Below are 8,837 nucleotides of genomic sequence, written 5' to 3'. Positions count from 1 at the left end.
GCTCTGTGGAGCAGATGGGACCCTGCGGCCCACCCCAGTGCTGCGGTGGCTGGGGACATGGGATGGTCACCGCAGCTTTGTGTTGGGCGGGTGGCATGGGGCTGGCTCTGCTCCTTCCTGCAGGTGATGGAGGTGATGGAGCGGGTGCTGCAGGAGAAGCTTGCCGGGACAGGCAGGAGCACTGGGAAGCTGATGGGTGGGTGCAAGAGGGGATGGGCTCCTCAGATGGGGAGCTGGTGACCATCCCCTTCGGATGGACGGCACCATGGGATGGTCTAGGGTGGGCGATCAGTGTTGGTGCTGAGCCCTCCGCATCCCCCCCTGTGCTCTTATCCCCATCTCTGTATGAAGGGGGTGTAAGACACACCCCAGTGTCCCCCCCACCCCACCCCACAGGTGAAGAGCCCTCCAAGGTGTACACCATGCTGCTGGCTGAGAACTGCAGGCTGCGGGAGGAGCTGGCCAGGGCCCCCCATCACTTGCCCCCCATTGCCCCACAGCCCCCAGCCTTGCCGGTGAGAGCAGAGAGGGAGGCACAGGGCTGGGGGGCATCGCCTAGGTTGTGTCTGCATGGGGTGAGAGCCACCCCTATGAGCAGGGGTGGGAAGGGGGAATGTGGCGTTGCCTCTCCCCACTCCGGTTCATCACAGGGTGGCTTTGGGGCCAAGGAGAAGCTGTCCCTGCTGGCCAGGCTGGAGGAGGCACAGGCCCGCGGGAGGGTGCTGGAGAAGCAGGTGGGTATCACCCACCCCATGCAGGGGGCTCTGGGTATCCTTGGGGGGGTGGGGGGGGTGGTATCTGTGTGCCCCACTCCTGGGGTGAAACCAACCTGGTTTGGGTCTGTCCCAGCTGGAAGAGGCAGCACGGAGCTGGGGACGGGAGAAGCAGGAGCTGGGCACCCGGCTGCTGGAGCAGGAGCACGGCTTCCCCCACATCCCCAGCACGGTGAGCAGCGGGGGGGAACCAGGGACACCCCACATGGGGGGAAGCGGGGGGTCTCCAGCCTCCCACATCAGGGGGTTTGCCTTGGACAAGAGGGCGGTCCCTAGGGCTGACCCCCCTCGCCCCAGGGTACCCCAGACCCTCTTATTGCAGCCCCCTCACCACACCGAGGATTCACATCTCCCCAAGAGCTCCCCCTTTCCGCAGCACATCCTGCCAATGATGATGTCCAGGGCTCACCTGAGCAGCCCCCAGCCCCTGCCCCCCCTGCCCTAAGCCAGCCGGAGACACCAGGACACCAAACGTTGGCCAGGAAGGAGCTTTTCCACGTGGAGAGATCACAGAGCAAATCAGAGGCGAAGCAGAGCATCAGGAGGGGCACGGCCACGGGGACCACCCTGGGGACTCCCAAGCAGCAGCAGGGGGGGTGCAGCAGCACGGTGGGGCAGCAGCAGGGTTGGGGTTGCTCTGGTTTATCTCCCCCATTGGCGTAAGCACAGCCTTGAGCGCGCTGGAGCGAAGGCAGGGATGCAGCAGCCAAGGCTGTGGCCGTGAACGCGTCCCAGCCGTCCCCCGAGCCCCGGCGCTGGGCTGGAGTCAGGCTGGGAGGAGGTGAAACGGATGCTGCCAGGATCCAGCTCCTCACAGCAGGGACTCGAGCGGCCGCAAGGTCAAGTAGATGGGTTTGTCCGGGATCAGGATGAGGTCGAACTTGGTCCCGACTTCCACTGCTCGCATGGTCTCGATCTTGAAGTTCTCCAGGAGCTGGGATGGGGGAGAACAGAGCGGAGGGAGGAGCAAAGCGCTGCCGGTACCGACCCCCAGGTGCCTCCTCCGCTGCGGCCGTGTCCCAGCAGCGGGATGCTCACCTGCATGAGGAAGATCTGCATCTCCAGCTCCGCGATCCGGCGGCCCAGGCACTGCCGGGGGCCGAAACCAAAGCCCAGCCCCTTGAAGTGCTTGGGGTCAGCCCCCAGCCAGCGCTGCGGGATGAACTGCTCCGGCTTCGGGAACACCTCGGGGTCCCGGCCCATGGCGTAGAGACCGACCTGCACCAGCGTCTGCTCGGAGGCAGCATCAGCCCTGTGGGTCTGGGCTCCCTATGGGGCTTCCCTGGTGCTTGGTGTGCAGGGATCCATCCCCAGTGGATGTCACCCATCCATGCCCCGGGTCCCTCCTCCACCCTCCCGGAGCCTCATGCGGAGCGGGTCGGGGTGAGGAGGGACCCGGTGCTCACCTTGGGAGGGATGCGGTAGTCCTGGAGGATGACCTCCTGCGTGGTGTAGCGCTGCAGGGTCACCGCCACGGGGTGCAGCCTGGGTGCGGGGACAGGTCCCGTTCACCTCGCTTTGGGTACACCCCCCCCTGCCCATGTCCCGCCCTGCTCCACAGCACCCAGCAGCGCAGGAGGGACGGGGCTGGGGTGTTTGCTGCCGTCCCCCTCACCTGAGCGTCTCCTTGACGGCCGCTTTGAGCAGCCGGATGCTCTTGAGCATCTTCACCCTGTCCCCCGCCGCCTCCCGCTTGGCAGCCAGGACCTCTGCCCGCAGCTGCTCCTGCACCGCCGGGGCCCGCGCCAGCTCGAACATGGCCCATTGCAGCGTCATGGAGGTCTGGAGCGGGGCAGGGAGCGAGCTCAGCACCGGCCGGGCCCCGCTGCCTGCCCGGGCTCCCTGCACGCCCCTCACCGTGTCCACGCCGCCCGCCATCATCTCGGTGACGCTGGCCTTGATGTCGTCCAGGGGCAGCTTGTCCTGCAGGATGAGGCTGCAGAGGATGCCCATGTACTCCGTGGTGCTCTTGCGCTGCAGGCGCAGGTCCCGGTACACGTTGTGAATGCATTTGTCCGCTGAGGAGAGACACGGACGTGGCCTTCCTCCCCCAGGGCCATGGTGGAGGAGGAAGGCACCACTGCCCCATGACGGTGGCTTTTCCATGGTCCCTGCTGCAGGACGGACCAGTGGCTGGGTGGGCACAGAGGGTGATGGGTGCGGGTGCACAGGGTGCCAAAAGCTCTGTGAGGCCACAGGCGTCTCTGGGAGAGATGCTACCCTCAATGTGATGCCCTTCCATCACTCCTGGATGATTCCACATCCCACAGGCTCCAGATGTGGAAAGCCTTCCTGGGCTTGGCAGCCCTGTGCTGGGCGGTTAGACCCAGGAGAAGGACCCGTGCTGGTGAGATGATGCTGCCCTATGGAGCCGAGCCCTCAGCGGGTCTTTGGCTGACAGAGGAGGAGCACTCACCCTGGGAGAAGATGGCATCCCAGGCCCACACGTGGTCCCTCCACGTCTTGGCGTTGAGGTGGCGCAGGAGGGCGGGCGGCAGGTAGAGCATGGGGGATGTGGTGTGGAACATGAGGGCCACGGCGTCGATGAAGCGCTGCGCCTCGGGGTCCACGAAGTCCTGCAGCAGCCCCAGGCGCTCCCCGTACAGCACATGGCACACGGCTGCAAGCACAGCACCTCTGAGGGGACACATCCCCGTCCCCTCCACCCTCCCAGGGGCTCCATCCCTGGCAGTGGTCAAGGCCAGGTTGGACACAGCCTTGGGTGCCACGGTTTAGTGTGAGGTGTCCGTGCCCATGGCAGGGGGGTTGGAACTGGGTGATCTTAAGGTCCTTTCCAACCCAAACCATTCTGTGATTCTATGGGGACCTCCTGCTCGCTCTGAGCATCACGGGGCCATAAAGGCATCCCTTGGTGGGCAGGGCTGGCTGCTGATTGGTGACCAGCAAGTGATAAAGCAGTGCTTTAGCATCAGTGTTGAGTTGTTCTCTACTTGTCCGCAGAGGACACCCCTCCAGACCCCGCAGCAAAACCTTGTTTCACCTCTGAGGATGAAGGCGGAGGAGACGTGGCGCCTTGCCCACCTCCTGCTAAAGGGAATTTCAGGGCACGGGGGGGATGCCTTGCCGCTGACACTCACACTCCAGGGCGAAGCGGAAGAGCTCATGGGTAAAGTCTGCCGTCCAGTATTCCCGGCCGCTCTTCCCAACCTGCGCTCGTGCCCGCCGGATGAAGTCGTCTCCCACCTGGCTCAGCAGAGGCACGAACCCCTCCACCACCTGCGGCGACAGCACCTCCTTGTTGAGCATCAGCCGGTCCGAGCGCCAGGCTTCCCCTGTCCTGCGGGATGCCAAAGCGGGGGTCAGAGGTGCCCCCACCACCATCACCATGGGCAAACATCCCCGTTGCCCTCCTGGTGCTGCCGGTGCTCCCACCCCCCGTGCGCTGGGGGTCCCCACTCACTTGAGGAGCACGCCATAGGGCTTGTTGCGGTAGTCGCGGTAAGCCACCCATGGGGGCACGCTGAAGCGCTCCGGCAGCGTCCCCTCCGCCTGGAAGAGGGTGGCAGCATCCCGGGGGGTGATGATGTTCACGCTCTCATAGATACCCAGCTTCTCCCTGCCGGGGTGAGGAGCGGGGGGTCAGCCCCATGCATTGACCCTCATCTATGACCCCCCCCTCCCCAGCTCTTCACTGCCCCGGATCAACCACCTTCACCCAGCACCCCCAAATCAAGCACTCTCCTCCTCACATCCGATCAAATCCCACCTGCAGGTCACATCCCAGGGGCTGCAAGGACTCAGCACCAGGAGCAGGCACTCCCAGGGCTCAGGCAGGCAAAGCAGGGGGGTGTAGGACCCAGACCCCCATCCTTCCTGGGAATATCAGCTCCAGACCCCATGGAAATCAAGGGAAGGTGCAGAATCCCTCCTCCCAACATCCCATACCTGCAAGGCGCGGGTCCCCCCTCTCCCCCTTCACAGCATCGAGCCCGGCCAGCGCACAGCAAGCCAGGATGCTCCCTCCAGCAGCTCAACCTCCCTCTCGCCTGGAGCAGGGCTGGGAGCAGCAGCAGCAGCAGCATCCCGGCTGGAAAGGCAGCCGGCGCCGGGAGCAGGGCCGGATGCCGGGGTGAGGCAGGCGCTGCCTCACCTGTAAATGGGCCCGAACTGCTGGAACTTGCGAGCCATGATGTGGTGCAGGTTGTGCAAGCCGCCCTCCTGCCAGAAGCGGTAGAGGTTGAGCCAGCCGGCCCTCCAGTCCCCGGGCAGCTGGTTGAAGGGGCGAGGGGTGGGCACGGCGGGGGTGGCGGCCCCCCCAGCCCAGCGGGACAGGGCCGGGGCCCATCCCCGCAGGGTGCCGGGCTTGGGTGCAGCGCGGACGAGCATGGGAGCGGCGCGGGACGGAGCGGGGCTGCTCTGCGCTTATCTCCTGCCTGGCCTCACTCCAGGATTGATGCTCTCGCCCGCCTCCCGCCGCGTCCCGGCCCAGGGACGGGGACGGGCTCAGGGCGTTTCGCCCCGGCAAGGAGGCAGATACAGGGCAGAGGCAGCCAAAGGGAATTGGAGAGCATCATCCCCCCCTCCCCAACCCCAGCCTTGCCATGCCCAGGTCTTGAGTGGCGTGGGGTGACAAGGGGGGGCCGTGCTACCGCTGAAAGGAAACCCCAGCCTGCAAGGGGAGAGCTGTTTTGTCTGCAGAGTAAATGACACCGGTGGTCTGGGGGACAAAAGGCAGAATAAAGCACGGGCAGGACAGGTCACAGACTTGGGGACCGCCTGGACACTGCTGAGGGGTCTCACCTCTGCCCTCCCTGCAACACGGGGTGCAGGGGGAGGCAGGTCCCCCCTTTCTGGGCTCTCCTGCCCCAGAGCATCAGCAGGCACCCCAAACACTCCCACTCCTGCCAGGAGGAAATAGCTTTTTGGGGTATTTTGGCCTGGGCCGAGCTTGGTGGCAGACAAGGTCCCTTGTTCCCAGTCCCAGTAACGCTCACTGGCAACCAGCTAGGAAGTGGGAGAGATCATGAGGCCGAGGAGAGAACTGGGGCATTTCTGGGCCTTTGGGGTGTCCCTGGGGTCTTTGTGGTGCCCTGGAGGGTATGGGAGAATCCCAGGCAGGTCCCCGGACATCCCCTGGGGTGCCCATGGGACATCATCCCACGGCCTTTCGCTTTCCCCAGGAGCCGGGAAGAGGAAAGAGGCAGCCGCGGGGGATGCTGCACCGGGGATGCTGCACCGGGGATGCTGCACCGGGGATGCTGAGCCGGGCTGCGCGGTGGCTGCGATACCAGCGGCGGCCACCGGGGGGCGCGTCTGCCCCGTCTGCTGCCGCCGGGCCGGCAGCGACACCGGCTCTGTCCCCCCTGCCCGTGTCCCTGACCCCTGCCAGGCACCGGCTCTGTCCCCTCCTGTCCCAGGTGCCATTGTCAGTGTGAAGACACCCGCCCGGGTGAGCACCCACCAGCTCACTGTGAGCAGCCCCGCACACACATGGTGGCACAGTCACCCCCCCTTGTCCTTCACCCCTGCACCATCCCTATCCTGGTGACTCCTTTCTGTCCACAGGAATGGGGTCAGTCCAATTGGGCCACCTATTGTGCTCCCATAAACACAGACACGGGTTTAATGGTCACGGAGGGACACACGGGCCCAGGGCTGAGCCGTGTGGCCCCATTAGCCACCACCCGCAGCCCCGAGAGGTGACAATTACCCAGTGTAACCCCCGCACCCCCTCTTTCCACCACCTCCCCAAGCATCTGGAGCCAGCTCATGGGCTCCATCACACCCTGTGGTGGGGCTCTGCTCTCCCTCTGAGGCCTCCAAACATGGGGGCACCCGCTTCAGCAGTGTTTCCACCCTCAGCACAACGGAAGCGAGCAGGGGGGTGCCGGAACCCGTGTGGTTGGGGGGGCTCTGGTGCGAAGCAGGGGGGGGGAAGGAAACGGGTCAGGAACCCACAGCATCCCTGCGTCAGTGGGGCCCCCCATGGTGGGCACGTCACCTGTGGGAAGCGTTTCTGCACCTCTGCAGGCAGAGCCCCACCACAGCCCTGCCTGCCTTGGTTTCAAGTCCCCTGGTGCTTTCAGTGAACTGAAACAGACTTTTTCCCCCACCCCCGGTGGCCTCCTCCCTGTGCCACCCGCTGGGACAAGGAGGGTCCCTCCAGTGGGTTTTCCTCTTGCTAAGAGGTGGCATCTCGTGGGTGTTCTGCTCTCGCTTTCCACCTATGGGGCTTTCCCCGTGTGGGTCAGCTCCAGGGGGAGATGTGACCCATCCCCCATGGAATCACAGGGTCACAGCCTGGATTGGGTTGAAGGGACCTTAAAGCTCACCCAGCTCCAACCCCTGCTACAGGCAGGGACCCCTTCCACTGGAGCAGTTTGCTCCAAGCCCCTGTGTCCAACCTGGCCTTGAACACTGCCAGGGATGGGGCAGCCACAGCTTCTCTGGGCACCCTGTGCCAGCGCCTCAGCACCCTCACAGGGAAGAGCTTCTGCCTAAGAGCTCATCTCAGTCTCCCCTCCTTGACCTCATCCCTCTGTGCTCCTGGGGCTGGGAATGCCGACACGCACAGGGGAAGTGTTTTGGCAGCTCGTCCTTTCCTGCCCCTCTGCTGTGCGGAGCCAATGGGAACCGGTCAGAATGGGGCTGAATTCAACCAGGGTGATGCTGGAAGCAGGTCTGCTGTGGGGGAGAGCAAAAGGGCTGCATCCCATTGCTGGGATGGAGAGTGGAGCAGGGCAGGCATGAAACTGGTGGCGGGATAAAGGGCACGGAGCTCACTGCGTTGCTTTCCTACCCAAAAACAGAAGCTGGACCCATTGATGGGCCCGTGCTGCTCAGCTCCCCGCTCCTCGCACCCATCCCTTGGGAAGGACGGTGGCTCTCACGTCTCTCTCAACAGTGATTTCATGCCGGGGGCTTCCCTGCTGCCTGCGTGAGCGGATCCGTTCACTGCAGGCTTCCAGCTCCTGCCCACCAGCAGGTGCCTGGGAGACGTTCAGCAGCAAACCTGCTGCTCAGAACCCCCCGTGGCTCACCATGGGGCTGGAAACCCGTTCCCACAGCAGTCTGTTGAGACAGGGAGACCTTCCACTGCCCCAGCCCGGAGCATCAGCAGGCAGGTTCTGCTGCAGGGCTTCCCCTGGAGCACAGAAGGGGATGCCCCGGCCTGTGTTGGGCAGCATCCTTGGGGCATTCGGGGCTGAAAGCAGGAGGCTGGAGCACCCAGAGCAGCTCCTCAGGAGGATGGACCCAGCCAGGACAAGCTTTAACCGAAACAGGGGCAGTTCCACGTCGTTGTCACTGCCTTGCTCCGTTAAAGTGAGTCTCCTCTAACTCAGTTACTGTGCACAGTTGCAGGCCTAGGAATCGCGAGGTTGGTGCCTGGTTTTGGGATCTCCATTGAGCTGGGATGGGGAATTTCGCCCTGATGGGACCTGTTCTTTGGCTGGCATCACCCCTGGGGGATTGCGGGGTGGAAATTCATGGCTGGAGGGGGAAATTCATAAGAGGAACAGTGATTTATCTGGTGTTCAACTTCCCCAGCACCTCATTTCTAGTAAGCAGCTGCATTTCCCACTTGCATCACCCGCCTCGTGGCGTAGCATCACCCACGTCCTGTCCCCATGCCGCAGCGTGGCCCATGGGCAGGAGGAGCCCAGAGCCGTGCTCGGACAGACACAGCAGCCTCAGGCTGGTTATATCCACAGGGAAAAGGAGGGAATAGCTGCAGGGCAGCAAACAGCCCTGTGGATAGAGCACAGACACATCGGAGACCAGGCAAACAGGCTGGGGAGGGAGGAGGAGCAGGGATGAAGGAGCCGGGTGGGTGGCAGGGTTTCGGGTACCCGATCCAGAGAGGTGAGGTCAGCTCACGGCTCCTTTTTGCCAGGCAGTGCCAGGTGGGACGGGCGGGATGGGCAGGACACCCATGGGAATGCTGCCCGACCAGCTCCCGCTCGCTCAGGTGTGCCCGGGAAGGGCTGGACGGGCCGAGCCCACAGTGAGATGTAATAGAAGGAAAACGCCAGGAGAGGGCTGGGGCTCATCCGCTCCAGGCAATGGGGAGGATGGAAAACGCTCCCGCGATGCGGCAGCACC

The 8,837-nt window shown here is 64.2% G+C and overlaps 2 protein-coding genes across 3 annotated transcripts in view; one reads left to right on the top strand and one right to left on the bottom strand.

Moving 5' to 3' along the window:
• The window catches only part of CCDC33 (coiled-coil domain containing 33), a 42,521-nt gene extending 41,303 nt beyond the window's left edge, over window positions 1-1,218 (top strand). The window contains exons 19-23 of the mRNA XM_061447480.1: window positions 124-196; window positions 352-515; window positions 651-734; window positions 850-945; window positions 1,081-1,218. Of these exons, the coding sequence (XP_061303464.1) occupies window positions 124-196; window positions 352-515; window positions 651-734; window positions 850-945; window positions 1,081-1,218 (555 nt within the window). The remainder of the gene's footprint in view (window positions 1-123; window positions 197-351; window positions 516-650; window positions 735-849; window positions 946-1,080) is intronic.
• Window positions 1,219-1,390: 172 nt separating this feature from the next.
• On the bottom strand, window positions 1,391-5,298 carry LOC133265699 (cholesterol side-chain cleavage enzyme, mitochondrial). Of its 2 annotated transcripts, XM_061446407.1 has the most exons (9): window positions 4,885-5,296; window positions 4,195-4,350; window positions 3,872-4,071; window positions 3,190-3,393; window positions 2,631-2,791; window positions 2,389-2,555; window positions 2,180-2,258; window positions 1,812-2,003; window positions 1,391-1,707 (listed from the first exon to the last, which is right to left on the bottom strand). In XM_061446407.1, the coding sequence occupies exons 1-9, from the start codon at window positions 5,118-5,120 to the stop codon at window positions 1,585-1,587; spliced, it is 1,518 nt and encodes a 505-aa protein (XP_061302391.1). In that variant the 5' UTR covers window positions 5,121-5,296; the 3' UTR covers window positions 1,391-1,584. The 2 variants fall into 2 exon arrangements, with proteins under 2 accessions (XP_061302391.1, XP_061302392.1); XM_061446408.1 differs by lacking the exon at window positions 1,812-2,003 and having other exon boundaries at window positions 4,885-5,298.
• Between the last annotated feature and the right edge of the window lie 3,539 nt (window positions 5,299-8,837).

The sequence above is a fragment of the Pezoporus flaviventris genome, unplaced genomic scaffold (assembly GCF_033815535.1).
Source record: "Pezoporus flaviventris isolate CSIRO_AGI_PZ_B2104156 unplaced genomic scaffold, CSIRO_AGI_Pfla_v1 ptg000006l, whole genome shotgun sequence".
In the NCBI taxonomy this organism is placed as follows: Eukaryota; Metazoa; Chordata; class Aves; order Psittaciformes; family Psittacidae; genus Pezoporus; species Pezoporus flaviventris.
The sequence above is the reverse complement of the archived record's forward strand: the minus strand, read 5'-3'. Positions and strand labels throughout refer to the sequence as shown.

Coding starts and splice junctions, on each gene's coding strand:
- LOC133265699 (XM_061446407.1), bottom strand. CDS start 5,120: ATGCTCGTCCGCGCTGCACCCAAGCCCGGCACCCTGCGGGGATGGGCC. Junction 3,394..3,871: donor CTTCCGCTTCGCCCTGGAGT/GTGAGTGTCAGC, acceptor CTGTGCTTGCAG/CCGTGTGCCATGTGCTGTAC. Junction 2,004..2,179: donor ACTACCGCATCCCTCCCAAG/GTGAGCACCGGG, acceptor GCCTCCGAGCAG/ACGCTGGTGCAGGTCGGTCT.